The sequence below is a fragment of the Lissotriton vulgaris genome, chromosome 9, assembly GCF_964263255.1.
Source record: "Lissotriton vulgaris chromosome 9, aLisVul1.2, whole genome shotgun sequence".
NCBI lineage: Eukaryota > Metazoa > Chordata > Amphibia > Caudata > Salamandridae > Lissotriton > Lissotriton vulgaris.
Genome location: NC_141697.1, coordinates 329,742,708 through 329,759,385, shown reverse-complemented (window position 1 = coordinate 329,759,385; position 16,678 = coordinate 329,742,708). Strand labels below are relative to the sequence as shown.

At 42.7% G+C, this 16,678-nt stretch overlaps 1 protein-coding gene across 3 annotated transcripts in view; it reads left to right on the top strand.

Annotated features, from left to right (window-relative positions):
• Positions 1-16,678, top strand: part of EFCAB11 (EF-hand calcium binding domain 11) — a 460,557-nt gene that overhangs the window by 241,261 nt on the left and 202,618 nt on the right. Inside the window, exon 6 of one of the 3 annotated variants that reach the window (XM_086937642.1) lies at positions 9,163-10,282. The exons of the other annotated variants lie outside the window; for them this stretch is intronic. Within the exon in view, the coding sequence (XP_086793768.1) occupies positions 9,163-9,208 (46 nt within the window). The 3' untranslated portion in view covers positions 9,209-10,282. Of the gene's footprint in view, positions 1-9,162; positions 10,283-16,678 lie in introns of those variants that run through there. 3 annotated transcript variants of the gene reach the window in all.

Here is a 16,678-nt window from a genome sequence, read left to right as displayed (position 1 = left end):
TTCCCCACCAGGATGTGTAATGAAGCCTGGTGGGGAAGATGCAAAGTGCGCATGATGGTCTGACCGCCCCTTTTGGGCCGGTCGAACAGTCATGTGCACTTTAGAGTGTGCTTTGAACTCCTCCCATGCCCTGGGCAGCCACGCACCCAAGCAGGAAGGAAAACTAAAACCATAATAATGCTGGGTATCATTTTAGTTTTCCTTTTTACACTTCTCGCACAGCAGTGGGGCGACGCTCCTCCGCCTTAGCGGAGGAGCCGCCCCTGTGTAAATACTTCATCAGTCAACTACCATGTTCTGGACACCATGCAAGACTTCAGTTTATCCAGATAGTTAGGAATACACAATTGGCAACACTGTACATCAAAGCAAGTCTGAGTCATTACAAAAAAAGGCAGTTTACACATACAGAAGTACAATTTAGCAAAAGGTATTTATTTTGAATTTGCAAAACTGAGAAATGCAGACTTGCATCTTTATTAGTGGCATCTGAATGATGAAAGGAAAACAATTTCTGTTATACTACAGGGCTTCCTGTCCCAGGCCCTTGAGAGGTCCAGTGCATGATACCTGTAAGGACTAGTGCTTCATGTTATTTAATAGTGGCAAAGGTAATATTTCTTGCCCCCTCATTATTCTCCATTTCTACAGAAGAGAAGCAACTAGGGCAAATAATGCCTGAAATGAGTAGTATATGAAAAACTCATGGGACGCTCCTGTTCTCACTGCTTTGGTAAAATTTCACACTGACTCTTAAACCAAGGCTCAAAGTCCATTTGCAGGAAATAAATTCCACAGGCAACCAGCTAGATTAAGGCACTCGCTTAGTGTAAACTGGACACCAGTCAGTCCTTTTCACAAATCTGTCCATTTGCCACGCGTCATAACTTCGAGGTTTGAAGGACTTACGATTTCCCATGGGATTTTACTGATCTGCTGATCAGGGATATTTCTGTTCTTTTTTCGACCCTTCTCTTAGGATCCTTTCCCCTTTGTAAATGTTGAATGTTGTTCGGGAGGAGGCAGTGATCCAGAGAACCACTTTCTACTCAATAAGCCTTAATAAAGTTTAAAATATTTTTTTTATACTGACCTATTTCCTTTAAGGATAATGGGCTGCACTAAACAATAGTTTATTTAAAATGGTGGTTAAGACCCCAAGCCGGCCGCAGTCCCTATGGTAGTCGCCAATCGTAGTGAGTCGCCACCTACCTAATCTGAATATTGATAAAATAGATCGGATTATGACCCACTGTGATTTAGAATTGTTTACATTGACATGAATACATTGGCCGCAAATTCCACACTGGTCACAAAAAAAATGGCTGCAATTTGCAGCTAGTATTTTGCCACAAGTGTTTTGTACGTCTAGCCAATAGTGTATTAAAGATTGTAGGAGTGTGTTATGTAATGTAATGTTTTCTGGTAACTGATACCTTGCCAAGTATTTAGGATGGTGTAATCGAACATTGTTAATCATTAGCTAAACCTATTTCCTTCCTCTTTACTGTAAACCAACAGGTGGGATGTTATTTTTTCAAGGAGTTGCTCAAATCCAAATTACATTATACTGGTGCTTATTAAAAAAATTGAAATGCTGTATAAAATGTCAAATTCTGATTTATTTGCTTTTGCTTGAGCAGCCTTTTTACGAACCTGAATAATTTCTCATATTTGGGAAGGAAGTTAGAAATCAGAATAAAATGAGTGATTTGCTACATTAGACCACGTTAGCACGTCTAGACATGGGCGTTTCTTGTGTTGATAGTACATGAACAGAATGTACATTGAGCAGGGAACAAAAATCCCTTTGTTCCCCGGGTGGAGAATAGTTTAATTATATATGATAAGAAGTATTATTCTTGTACTTGGAAACTGCGCAGTCTCCATACTGCGAGACCATATGGTTTTAATGTGACAGACACAGGTTGGATTTTTTAAACACAAAGAAACATATGTTAATGTCTAGTCTGCAAAAAGGCTAACAACTGGATATTAATGATTTCCTCAGTATTACACTATAGGGTCCAATCACATTAGGCATTTTGAAGTATATAAAGTATTACGTCTGTGGTACTCTTTTACGCACTCTTACATTGCTTTGGGAATTGGCCCCTGTTATACCTGACAGCCTTTGGGTGGTTTTTCCCCACCCTTCTGCATTCCTCCTCCATGTTTTTCGGATCTCATCTATCCTGGTATGAGAACTCTGAACACTTTACCACTACTGACCAGTGCTAAAGTGTTTGTGCCTTCTCCCCTAAACATTGTAATATTGCTTCATCCCCAAATGGCAAATTTAATTTGTTTATAAGTCTCCAGTAAAGTGGTAATGCCTGTATCCAAGACCTATGCATTAAATGCTACCAGTGAGACTGCAGCACTGATTGTGCCACCCACTGAAGTAGCCCTTTACCCATGTCTCAGGCCTGCGATTTCACAGCGTGTGTGTGCAGGTTTGCACTGCCATTTCGACCTGACAAATTAAACCTTTTGCCAGGCCCAAACCTTGGGCCTGGCAAAAGTCTGGCCTGGCATAAGTCACTCCCTAAGGTAGGCCCAGGACAGCCCAGAGGGCAGTGTGCAATTCGTTTATAAGACAGGTGCCTTTAAGCTTTACATGCCCTGGTAGTGAAAAAAACTTTGTGTAAATTCCAAATGGGATAATATAATGATTAAAGTTTTTTGTATCTGGAATTCTAATTTAAAATCCTAACTAATGATGAAGTCTGATTTTAAATTACACTTCTGAAAATACCACTTTTAGAAAGTTTACAAAACAGTGATGGATGTAATGCTTGAATTAATCTCTGCCACTGATAATCACTCAGGCCACATCCCAATCCGTTGTTATTTTGCACACGAGGCCACCTCAGTTTAGACCCAGCTATATGCAAATCAGTATTGACCTTGGTCCAATAGGAGCAGTCCAGCCCGAAGTGCTAAGCCAAGTCCTCCATGAACTGGAATACAAGCAACCCAGGACCGATTTTGCCCTAGTTATATCAGCCGGGTACATCTTGGTTCTAGTGACACTGTGTGCACTGAACCCACTTTGGGGCATACCTGTTCCACTTAGGGCAAAACAATAAGTATACAAAACAGTGATGGGTGGATCGCTTGCATTAATATCAGCCACTGGTAATCACTCGGGCTACATGCTAATCCATTTTTATTTTGCACACAATGCCACCACCTTTTAGAAAGTTGCAATTTTCTTGCTTTGCTATTTGGTGCCTGTAGCCTGTCTTTGATCTCATGTCTAGGTGTAATTGGCAGTTTGGGTTTGTGTATACCTCCTAGACAGCCACACACAATGGGAGCTTAGGTATAACTCAATGGGCTATCTCTGGCAGGATAGGAGGGAGAAGTTGGGTACAGCCTCACTTACACCTGAATAGGCTGTGTCCTGTTCACGCACAAAGCGTTGCTTACTCCCCTGTAGTGGGCCTGGAGCCATACAGGAAGGAAGGACCTATGTGCACTTCAAATGCATTTCTTTGAAGCCTCCCCCACTTCAGAGGTGCCACTGGGTATAAGTACCGGACCTCAGACGACACCAGGATAACATACTCCTGAACCTGTGGATACTCTGCCTGGAAGTACTGCTGTGCTCTTGAGGGGCTGCCACTCTGCTGGTCTGCTGGACTGCTGCTCTCCTACTTTGCTATGCTGGCCTATGTGAGAAGGTCTGGACCTAGATCACTTGACCCCAGAACCCAGAGAGACTTCAAGTGCTAGTTGCCTGGCCTCCTGATGTAAAGCCTCAGGGATATAACAGGCTTCCAACCCCTGCACCTGGACTCTGCAATCTGTGAGTCTACTCTTCCAAGTGGTGCCAACTCAGTCCTGGACTCTTGGAAGTGGGCCTGAGGTCCTTGCCAGCGGAACAGACGCATCCTCTCTACTTAGCGTCTCATCCCCGAGCAGAACTGACGCACCTCCTCGGCTGAGCAGTGCATCCCCGAGCAGAACCACCACATCGCTGCTGCTGCACGGATTGGATCCGTCGCAAAAGACCTGCATCACTGCTGCCTCCTGTATCTTGGAACCAACACATCACCATCAAAACCACCAGTATGCAATGCTTTTCCCTGTGTAGCTCCTCACATCTCTCAACGGCAGCTTCGACGACAATGCCAAGACTCCTCATTGCAGCTCACTGCTTACTAAAATCGACGTATCGCCTCAGCTGCGGATTGCATCCCAACACAGGACTTCACATCCCAAACCCCGCTGACAAGATCCTCTATGTAGATGCAACAGGACCTTGCACAGCAGCCTCGCCACATCTTGGAACCAACGCATCACCTCGGCTGTGCGGTGCATCTTTAACGCGGACCCACACAGAACTCTGCAACCAGGATTTAGGCACTTTGTTTAGCAGGCCCAGCTGGGTCCCTGTAGTTGGCCAGCACTCCATTGCGGTCAGCCTGAATTTGTGACTTTGTAATAGTCCAGCGCGACTCGATAGCCCTTGTTAGCACTTTTGCTTATTTGCGGTAGATTTCACTATAATCTGTAAAATGTAATACCTCCAGTTCTACTCATTGGATTTTTGTTGTTTTGGTCTTGTTTTATTTATTAATTAAATTCTGTTTTTGTAACCTGGTGTGGGACCTTTTTGTGTGGTGTTTTTCCTGATTTACTGTTTAAAGTGTTGCACACATACTTTACCCACTGCCTCTAAGTTAAGCCTGACTGTTCAGTGCCAAGCTACCAGAGGGTGAGCACAGGTGAATTTAGTGTTTATCTTTCCCTTACCCTGACTAGGATAGTGGTTGCTGTTTTACCAGTGGTCATGCCCTTGTCAACCAGTAGCCCAGTTTCTAACAGCCCCAAAACATCTAAAATGGGAATATGCAGGAATAATTATGTACAATTAATATAAATGGAAAGAACTGTCTTTTTTGCACTTTTTATAATAGGGAATTGTACGTTTTGATGTAAGACTGCTTGAAAGAGTTGTTCTGTGATATTTCTTCCCACGCTCATAAATGCTTTCGTGAATTGACCCCAGAGTGTTCAAGTGGTGAGGCCAGAAGTAGGAACCTAATTGCCTGGTTTTGTTGACTGCAGTTCAACCACTACATAAGATTTCCTCCCTTCAGGCTTACACATACTTTACATTCAGAAACGCTGTTTGACAATGCCTTTTATTTATGTTTTAACCAGTTCTGTGCTGATGACGGAACCGCTCCGTCATCAGCCTCGGTAGCGCTGTGCATATGACGGAGCGGTTCCGTCATGGCCCGCTCGCCGCGCCTGCGCGGCGCAGATTCCACGCCTGCGCTGGGCGTACTATTGAGCGGGCGGGGCCATGACGGAACCGCTCCGTCATAAGCACAGCGCTACCGAGGCTAATGACTGAGCGGTTCCGTCACCAGCAGGAGAGCACCGCGCGGCCCACCCTACCCCCTAGCGCTGCGGTGGAATTGCCGCCGCAGCGAAGGGGTTAAAAACCAAAACATAAATAAAAGGCATTGCCATTTACAATGCCAAAATCTCAAACTCGCGTAAATGGGAGACCTTTAGCATTGCAGATGCTTGTTTCTTTTAGCATGAGGATCATGTTGATGGTACTGACTTCTCAGGACCTGAGAATGAATAGAGACACACACCCTTTTATGTAAGAAACAGTTCTGCTGTTAAGTGATGGCCGATCTCACCATTTCCTAATGGCTGCTCTCCTTACATAGGGTGCGGTGTAAGTGTCACTGCCCTACTGATAACGCGCAAACGTTAGAGCCTTAATAAGCGTGCGCTTTTCCCCATAAATGGGTGTGCAGCCACACCTGATCTTTGGGAGCCGCCGGGAGGCCCGGGTGCGTGTCTTTGAGCAGCACCCGGGCCCCCAGCCCCTTCCCTCTGAGATGAATGGGTTCGTGCGGCAGATGTGATTCTAATTATTTCTGCTCATTCGGCACCAATAATGACCTCATTGTTTTGTGCGCCTTGTCATAATTATAGCAAGAAAATAAACAGGCCACGGGTACAGCTCGACAGCAGATCTACTGTGCTCTCTGTGCAAGTTAGATTTATGGCCCTTTGCAGAGCAGCGGGCTCAATCTGAAACATTCATCTTCCCACAGCCTGTTGCCATGGTAACATGGTACACAGTGCAAAGTCATGCCACCTCTGGCAATGCCCGCAGTGGTTTATTCCTTTGTTGTTTTCGTTTCTTAAGCAACTGCCGCACAATCTTTCATCACATCACTATTAATCACTCACGCGCTGCCTGAACAGTCCCTCTCTCTCGTGTTACCAGAAAATAATACACAGTTGGGTTCATAATGGCAGACAATGTTTTAATGACAGGCCGCTCGATCTGATTGGCTGGAAAGTGCCCCAACCCCTAGTGCTTTGTTTTTTCAGTCGGATGGGACATGTTTTGCTTCATGCGAGCTCAAGAGCAAAAAGACTGACAAACAAGAGTGCCTTGCATACTACTGGGCTCTTAAAGAGGCCGCCCAGTGCCCCAGCCTGCACCAGCGGCCATGCAGATCCCACAGTGTCTTTGTTTAATTATCCTTGGTTGGGTTTTAAAACCCACTGTGACACCGTTCACTGGATTCCAATTTAAGGGATCATCTGTTGCCTTATGTTAAACTTATTTATGTGGCTTACATTCAGCCACCCTTTGCAGTGCAGTTTGGTTCAGTTCCTTCTCACATAGGTTTCCAGAGCAGAGTAGAGTGTGTTTGTAATTTGTACTAAGTAGTAGGGAATGTGACGATGCTGGCTGTTGATGATTAGATGAGTTACAGAATTTTGACCAGTTGTTTGTGTTAACTGGCTGGTTTGGCTTGTGCATTGCCTAGTGAGTTTGTACACATTAGAATTAATTGAATCCAAGGTATTGTGGGCGCTGCGGAGCTCTGACATCCACCTGCTGGCTTATCTTGACTGTGTGGTTGGGTGTTATAAATTCAGTTTTGCCGCATAATGTATAGTGGTGTGTGGTGGTCGCATGTGTGAATGCTGATGACCATGCACTGATATGCACCTCAGTGGGATCTCTTTAGCATATTACATCTGTGTGTTCTACCTAACATGTCATGTTGATAGTTTGTGTGTGTTGTTTAATGGTAAATGATATTGTGAGCGCCTTGACACCCAGCTGGATGGCATATCTGCGCTATGTTGTTTGACTTTACACAATTCTACTTAATGTGTTCAGTAGGAGACCATGAACATTTTCAGCACTGCTGGGGCTTTGTGACAATTCTTTAACCACATGGCTGCTAGGCGTTTTCCCGTCCTGTGCTGCACATTATTGTTTTACATTGTTTCATGACGAGCTGGCCTTGTCATCAGCGCACGGCAGGTAAGCGCCATGACGAGCCCAGCTCGTCATTAGCTTCGAAGGGGTTAAGGCGCGTGAGCTGTGTTGGGTATGTATGCTATGTTTGGTTCTAAGTGTACTGTGTAACTAACCTGTGGGGGATCACAAGAACGAATAAACTAGATTCTGGACAATAAAATGTGTAAATTGCACTAATATTCCTCACTGAATTATGTAAAAGGCTTGTAAACTCATCATGAAAGACCAACGTCTGACAACCATCACCTTCTCTTTTTCCAATGAATAATGCCACAAGATGTCCAATATCCTTCATTAGATTTCCTTTAAATTTAATCCGATAATCGGGTAAAATTGCAAATGTGATCGCCAAGGAAAGATGCCTTTTTAGTCCTCAACCTCCGTTCGACGCTTGTGGCCTGCTCCTGTGTGAATAGTTAATATTTCTGTTACAGAACTCGGCACTTGATTTGTAGACCTTGGACCTCAGACCGAGCATCGGTGCTACAGTACTGTGTACTTCCCCCTACATTCCTTCCTTTACGAAAGAACATTGGAAAGTACCTCTCCCTCAAAACTCATGTTCATTTTCTAAGTAGTCCCACTAGAAAAATATCCACATTTCTTTGCGCCATAGGATATGGGGCATGTCTCTTATGTTACCCATTTGCAAGATTTTGCTTCTTGGCACTGACAGCAATGGCTTTTTAACTCTATGGCTTATTTCTGGCTTCAAATCTGCTGTTGCAAGTGCTTCATATAACCCTCATTTATGGTTATAAACACTGAAGCTGCGCATATGTCTTCACTATCTCTTTGAGAAGTAAGAGAGTTGGTGCAATACTACTTTGAGAATTGAAAGTATCACCCACAATGCATGCTTTGTGTACTCTCTTACTGGTAAACTGGTTTCTTACCTTTTACCTTTTGGTTTGGTTGCTTGAAGTCTCCAAGTTTCCCCTCAGGTGATGTATGGGGGTGTATCATCATGTTGTTTTCAGCGCATACATAAACTCTAAATATCTCTGAGTTAAATGCATGTTTTGCCGAGAGCAGAGCTCGTAAACACAGGGCAGTAATTGCCTCTTGGCGTTTCACAGCTCTGCTGTCAGAAAAACGTGCACTAACTCGAAGATATTTCGACTAAATGTATGTGTTCAGTACGCCAAAAAGAAGTGCACAGATCCCTTCTGCACTGGCAGTATGATTCAGCTCCTGGTGCGCCCAACATTTTAAGCCTGTAAGCTGGGAAATAATTTCTGCCATATTCAAGATTTAGTTGGATCAGATCACCTTTTCAGCGTGCCATACATTGAATGTTAGGCCACCAGATCGTCCTCAAACAATGAGGGATGCTGGTTTAGTGGATGAATTCTTAGGGTTTTAAATTACAATTGTCTTGTTTTCTGATTTCTTGGCAATAGTCCATGTTTTATTCTTGTAAATTGATTGTTCCTTAATGGCAAATCTGTTAAATTTGTATGGATTATCTGAACTGCAGGTGAACCCTTTAAAAATGGTGGAAAAGGTTTTACCTAGAAATAGCCAATTGACCAATTAAGACCAACTTGTCATTTACCTTTATCAGCGTTCAGATTGCTATTTTCTCTCCGATTGAAATGGGTTTAATCTTACCTGAGACACTCAAATTAAAGAGTCAATTGGGCAGATTGTAAAAAACAATGCCTATTGGTATGCAGTATTGTTTTTCTTTTCATAGTACCTTATTGATTTTGTTAATACTTAACAAATAAATACAACTAAAATAAATTGTCGTTGGCAGACTGATGCTTCCTATTGCTATATTTTAATTTCCATTTACTTCTTGTTGCTATTGAACTGCCATCCTGTACTTTCAGTCATCCCCCAGAAAGTATCAACCTGGATACAATGTTGAAAGTGTGAACTGCACTGCTGGACGTATCGCCTCAGCTGCGCATTGTATCCCAACACAGGACTTCACATCCCAAACCCTGCTGATAAGATCCTCTATGTAGATGCAACAGGACCTTGCACAGCAGCCTCGCCACATCTTGGAACCAACGCATCACCTCAGCTGTGCGATGCATCTTTAACGAGGACCCACGCAGAACTCTGCAACCAGGATTTAGGCACTTTGTTTAGCAGGCCCAGCTGGGTCCCTGTAGTTGGCCAGCACTCCATTGCGGTCAGCCTGAATTTGTGACTTTGTAATAGTCCAGCGCGACTCGATAGCCCTTGTTAGCACTTGTGCTTATTTGCGGTAGATTTCACTATAATCTGTAAAATGTAATACCTCCAGTTCTACTCATTGGATTTTTGTTGTTTTGGTCTTGTTTTATTTATTAATTAAATTCTGTTTTTGTAACCTGGTGTGGGACCTTTTTGTGTGGTGTTTTCCCTGATTTACTGTTTAAAGTGTTGCACACATACTTTACCCACTGCCTCTAAGTTAAGCCTGACCATTCAGTGCCAAGCTACCAGAGGGTGTGCACAGGTGAATTTAGTGTTTATCTTTCCCTTACCCTGACTACGATAGTGGTTGCTGCTTTACCAGTGGTCATGCCCTAGTCAACCAGTAGCCCAGTTTCTAACAGCCCCAAAACATCTAAAATGGGAATATGCAGGAATAATTATGTACAATTAACATAAATGGAAAGAACTGTCTTTTTTGCACTTTATATATTAGGGAATTGTACGTTTTGATGTAAGACTGCTTGAAAGAGTTGTTCTGTGATATTTCTTCCCACGCTCGTAAATTGATTGTTCCTTAATGGCAAATCTGTTAAATTTGTATGGATTATCTGAACTGCAGGTGAACCCTTTAAAAATGGTGGAAAAGGTTTTACCTAGAAATAGCCAATTGACCAATTAAGACCAACTTGTCATTTACCTTTATCAGCGTTCAGATTGCTATTTTCTCTCCGATTGAAATGGGTTTAATCTTACCTGAGACACTCAAATTAAAGAGTCAACAATGCCTATTGGTATGCAGTATTGTTTTTCTTTTCATAGTACCTTATTGATTTTGTTAATACTTAACAAATAAATACAACTAAAATAAATTGTCGTTGGCAGACTGATGCTTCCTATTGCTATATTTTAATTTCCATTTACTTCTTGTTGCTATTGAACTGCCATCCTGTACTTTCAGTCATCCCCCAGAAAGTATCAACCTGGATACAATGTTGAAAGTGTGAACTGCACTGCTGGACGTAGGCCTAAGTTTTTCAGTGGGCCAGCACTCCGAAATACATTTAAAATTTAAATGTAAACTAAGGAAATCCGAAGCATCATTTCGACTTGGTCCTTCTTAGGGAGCCAGAGCCAGAACAACTTGCCATTGTGAAGTAAAGTTTTCTTGACTCTCACAATTTCTGTCGGTAGATTAGGGGCCTCGCACAGCGAGGCACGCATCTATAGTGTGTCGATAGTGGGGCAAATGCACCAGGGTTGTCTGGTTTCACCTACTAGTCTGCCTATCCAGAACAGTGTGATGTCATAGACAAGGTGGGCAACTTCCTAAATCCCACACTTTCCAAGGGGCTCCGTGGTGGCGTCACCAGGAGAATTCCACCATAGTAATACTTCAGCAGTTGTTTGTGCACGCTTTATAAAAGCGTAGCATAAGTGCACGGCCTGCTGAGCTACATACCTTGTGTTCTCAGTGATGGCTATTACATAAAAAAAGTCTTTCTTTCTCATGTCTCTTTCCTAAATTCATAAACCCAACGAGTACCTGAAACTTAAATCTCAAAAATGGGGAAGCTAGGCACATCAATGTACCTGCTCAGGAAAAACTAGATTGGCTAAAGTTTTTTATTAAAAAGATGAAGGCACTCATCTCCCAAGGTGGTTGGCTTCATCATCAGGTCCCTCCTCACCATAGTGATCCAAAGGTTACCATAGTGACCACCCCAGTGACACATACTAGGGGTCCATATTACAGGGATTCTTATTGTGCATTTGATTTTATTGATGCGATAGTGAGTGTTCACCACATCAACTAGAATCTAACTGCCCCTTATGCATTTTTTTTCATTAAAGTTCTGTTTACTGTACCATTTGCGAGGTGTTCCCCACAACGCTCTTACAAGCGCTCCAGCGGGCGCCCGCGTGGTAACCTTTGGATTACCATGGTGAGACGGGGGCCAGATGAGGAAGCATGCCGCCTCGGTGGGGGAGGGTCTTGGTCCTGAAACTTTTGAATAGTGTGTTTTCCTCTCTCTCCCTGTTGTGTGTACAAATAATAGCTCTCTTTAATTTGACCCATCCCTCTCTCTATATCTCTCTTGCTGTAACTCTCTCTCCATGTCTATATACCCACTCCCCTCTCAACTTTCTACCTCACCTATTTTTGCTTCAACTCTCTCTCAGTACAGCTCTCTCTATTCCACACTTTCTAACACTGTCCTTGTCCATCTCTACCACTCTTTGTAGCTCAAATTTCTCTACCTCACCTCTCGCTCTAACGTCACTGTTATATTTCGGCCTTAAATCCTCTTGTTTCTCCTCCATCGACATTACCGCTCTCTCATCCCTCTCTCCACCTCGTCACTTTCTACCTCCCTTTTTCATTTCTCTCAACGACTTTTCTCTCGAAACCATCTCCTCTTTCTCTGTATCGAGTAAATCAGTCGCTAACAAAGCTCTCAATTTACCTCCCCATTCAACGGCTCCTGAACCTCTCTGCCACTCTTTCTGCGTCTGTTCTCTCTACCTCACTCTCTGGCTGCCTCCATTTTTCTCTTATTCGTATGTCTTTTCATACCTAATCTGAGTATTTAACTTATCTTTATTTCTACCTGCCTTTGCCTCGTCTCTTTAGTTCCCTTCTCTTAGTATACAGTTCACTTTAGATGGTTTCCACCCTTTCCATTTCTTTTACTCAGCAGAGTTGGCAGTCAGAAGTGCTCGCAAAGAAAGAGAAGACGAGGGACAAGGCAGAGGAAAAGAATTAAGGAGTAAATTGCCATATTGCCTGCAATGAATGGTCGAAATCTTTAGTTTTGCTTTGATTTTCACTATCACTGCAAGAACACCACATTTTCCCATGGGAGTTAGGCAAGTAAAGCCGCTGAGCCCAGGGCTACGCCTATATGTCCTATTTTAATGTTATGCACTAGTCCAGTAAATATCCATCCTTACCGTGTCTTCCGTACATTGGGCGGAGAAGGGTTGAAAGGCACTGAATTATATGTAAAACGATTTTGTTAAATAAAAAAAGGAAAAATAGATCCAAGTTTAAAAAAGAAATGCTTTATTAGTGCTTGGTCAATCTATCGTTTGGCACTATTTGGTTTGCAGACAAGACACTCAACAGCTTGTATTTCTTCCGGCTTTTGTTGCCTGCCCCTATTTCTGAAAGTTTCATCTATAATTTGATATTGGTTGGCATCTTGAAGGCTTCAGATAGCTGAAAATGATCAATATGCTCAAATTTGTTCAAAATAGGGGATCCCCAAAAATTCTTTGCTATGTCCCCAAACGCACTTAAGATTGCACTGTGCCTGCCTTGCTGACCTTTATTGCCTCTTGTATCTCGGCCGGGCTCGGAGAGAGCATAGGCAAGGCCAGCTCCTCTAAGCAACAATACTTGTGGTGAGTGTATAAAAATAAATTAATTGATGATTACTGATAGTGAGATATGGCGCCCAGCAGTATTTTCAAAGCTGTTTCAAGGCATTTCCTGAGTCGTTAACTTCAGATAAGACTCTAAGGCCACTTGTATATGCTAATCAAACCCGCATTTACAAAGCCAGCAGAGTCTCCTTTAGGAGCTATTTACTTTGCCAGTGTTTTTTTTTTTTTCAAAAGAGTTTTATTGAAGACATTTTCTGATATGATACAGATACAGTACAGTGGTAATGCGGGGACACATACAGATGAGATACAGGCATATTATGGTAAACATACGGCATATAGGCATTGTTGCTCATATTGGTAGTCAGCGTGTCTGTAGGCCCGAGAGTTTGGAAGGAAGTGTGAAAGGAGGAAAAAGAAGAGAAAAGGAGGGGGGGGGGGGAAACAGGCCGCACACAAAATGGTTTCCTCTAGCCTGTGGCTGATTGCTTCCTATGGAAGCTGGCCTGTTGCCAGTCTACGGGGGTTTGTGTGACCCTAAGTGTGCATCTAGGGTGGCCCACATCCCTCTTCTTGCTGTGTGGCTGGTTGTGTGCTTTGCCGTGATATTATCCGCCCCTCTCAGGAAGGTTACCCAGTTGAACCATCTCTTAAAGATAGACTCGATGGCTGAGGCAAACATCATAGTCATACCCAAAGAGGGCAAAGACTCACAGTACCCACAAAATTACCGCCCAATCTCCCTCATAAACGTCGACTGTAAAATATATGCCAGTGTTTTTAGCAGTGCTGTACAGCATGTCTAAAGATAATACCCCCGAAAAAGCTGTATGACTCTGTGGCTGCATCATATAGTGCTGATGTGACTACAAATTGATGCTTCAGCTTTATGCTTGCATATATGATTTGGATCAGTAAATAAAAAAGTAGTGAAAAGTGTTTTCCCCCAGAAGCAGCTGGGAGAAGCAACACAGAGAGCACAGGTGAGTGGAAGAATCTTAGAGAGTGGGTGAAAAGTACACGGCTCAGGCGATCGACTATCGTGGAGCGCTGGGGGAAGAAACACTGGTGAGAGAGCAGCATGGAACAGGACAAGAGCACAGGTGAGAAAGCACCACAGGGTATCGGAGCAATTAAAGGATGGAAACAACAGGGAGAGTGAAGCACACAGGCAAGAGACCGACACGGATCGCGGCGGAGTTAGGCAAGAGAACTACACGAGGGACAGAGCTGAAGAATCCACCACTTTCTTGGAGTGTGTAACGAAAAAGGTAGTGCCTGGAACGTAGACAGTGGAAGGACGTATGTAATGAGGCATGCTCTAGGGGAGGGACAAGCAAAAGAAGAGAAAGTAAAGTTACACAAGCTAGCGAATGAAAAGGAAGCAAATAAGAGTGGCAATAAAATCAATCAATGGCAAGCAGTGGATGGGCTCTAAGTCCAAGCTGACAGAGGGTCTTTTTGCAAACATACCGATTGCTCTGTACGATAAGAGAAACCCAAAAATGGTCACTCTATATTTAATTAAAAGTTTTACATTTACAAATTATTTGTGAGATATTTTCCAGGATTCCACTTCTCTGACTATCCACCCTTCGTTCGTTATTTAGAGGTTATCTGCTTAGAATGCGAAAGAACAGAAGTAGTAGATAGCAGATTATTTCCATCAGCCAAAGAAGCAAGTATAATGTCCCAAGACCCAGTGCAGAATAAACAGTATAAAAACTTACATTTTAAATATTACAATACATTTTTAAAATCTAATTTCATCAATACATATCAAAAGATAATAGCTTAACAATACTTTGTCATAGAACACACCTGGAACCAATGGGGCTGGATAATAAGATGGAATATAAGGATAGAGGCTTGTATGTCAGAAATTGTGTACATGATTTCTTGCGTATTTTCCACGCAGTAGTCAGAACATTTGCTACGCTGTGAACCGCAAAATCACCTGTGCATGTATTAAAAGTTCTAGAGCTTATAAGTGATGTCTGAACCCAGGCTGACCACAAATTGGTAACATCAATTTCTTCACTGGATATTTTAAGCTTTGCAAAAGAATAGCAGTTTGGCATCGTTTCAGGGGCTTTCCTACATGCTGAACAACTGTCACTACTGATATTTATCCTGCCCGATTTCAGACAACACATCATTAATGGCAAGATTTTATGCCTGATTTTAACATAAAGCTTTCTAGACAGGGTGAGTCTATATTGCCTAAAAAGGCTTAAAGGAAGGGGAGCCCTTGCGGCCCAGAAATGTATCAGATAATGATCCATGTTTGTATTTATTCAGTTCCCATTGGGCACAATAAAATCTTTCTTTAAGAACCGACTTTGTGTAACTGAATTTGCCTCCATGGCCTTTCCCAAAGCTCTCCCAACCCTGATTTGAGTAAGGAATATTTTATGTGCACACGCCAGGGATTTGGACTGGTAATTAAAACTGTATGGGGTAATGTGGAATTCTTCCTGTATGGGGCAATCTCTGGCATGGTTTGTAATCTGCGCCAATAAAGCGGGTCTCAATTTTTAAACATGTGCAAGGGGGCGATGGCCAAAGTAGAAAACAACAGTATAAAATGTGCTCTCTAGGGGAAATTAAAAAGGGACTTTAACAATGTATTATTCCGTTACTATCAACCTAGTTTCCTTCTCATTTCCCCAGAGCTCTACCCCATAAAGTGCAGAACCCAAAGCTTTAGACCTGTTGATTTCCAAGGGAGAGCTCACAGTTCGTTTTTTTGTTTATTAAACATATTTAGAACAGCTCTTAGTGATCTGTGAAGAACAGATTCAATGATTTTTCATCCTTAAACCAAGTAATCAAAGTTGGTGACTTGCTCAATTTTATCAAAGCCGGCTCTCAAATTGTCCCTGTACAATCCTTAGGGATTGAGAGTCATGTACTTTATTTTTTAGAGGCATTTTGCTCCACCCCACAATGTTTACAAAATTCCATAAAATGGTCAGCCAAGACCTGCCTCTAGCTGGCCGCTGGAGTATTCGAGATCAAAAGCATATTGCCAGCACTGGGATTTCATAGATCACGTTTGGGAATAATCACTGCCAGGGATGTCTGGGAAGGAAACCAGACTATTGATGTAAAGTGAAAAAAAAGGGTTGGGCCCAGCACACATCCCTGCCTCACCCACTTATCTAGTATTATCTTACTGGATATGTTTCCGTTAGGAATCAACCTATCCTGGGTGTAATTATTATTGTGAAGCCAAATTATGGTAGACAGAAGGGTTTTTTGGAAGACCCATATCCGCCCTCTATAACTTAACTCGGGGATCATGTCTAAAGCCGACAGAAATCAGCAAATGCACTATATAGGTGCTCTTTGCCCAGTAACATTGTCTTCCCAAAAATTGTACAGAACTGAAGGTCTGGTCTTAGTCTGGAAGCCCACATGCAGATCAGCTAAAATCCTATTTTTGTCTAGCCATGTCAATAATTCATTCAATAATTCATTCAATATTTGTATGTAGAAATTGTTTTGCAGTCTACCTATGAGACTCATTGATCTGTAATTGCGGGGATAATCATGTGCTCCTTTTTTTAAAGATGGGGATAATTTCGGCCCGCACCATGAATTCAGAATCTATGCCCCCTCCAAGCTTTTTGATTCCCTGAATGGGCAGCTGCACTCCGATCCTGCTACATCTCCCTCTTCTTCCACTTTGTTTGCCTATTCTTGTGCCATTTTTTAATTTTTACTTGCTCTTTCAATGTTAGTCGGGTACTTATTTTCAATCGATTTGAAGAGTGTGAGTTTTGCCTCTTCGCATTTCTTATAATACCA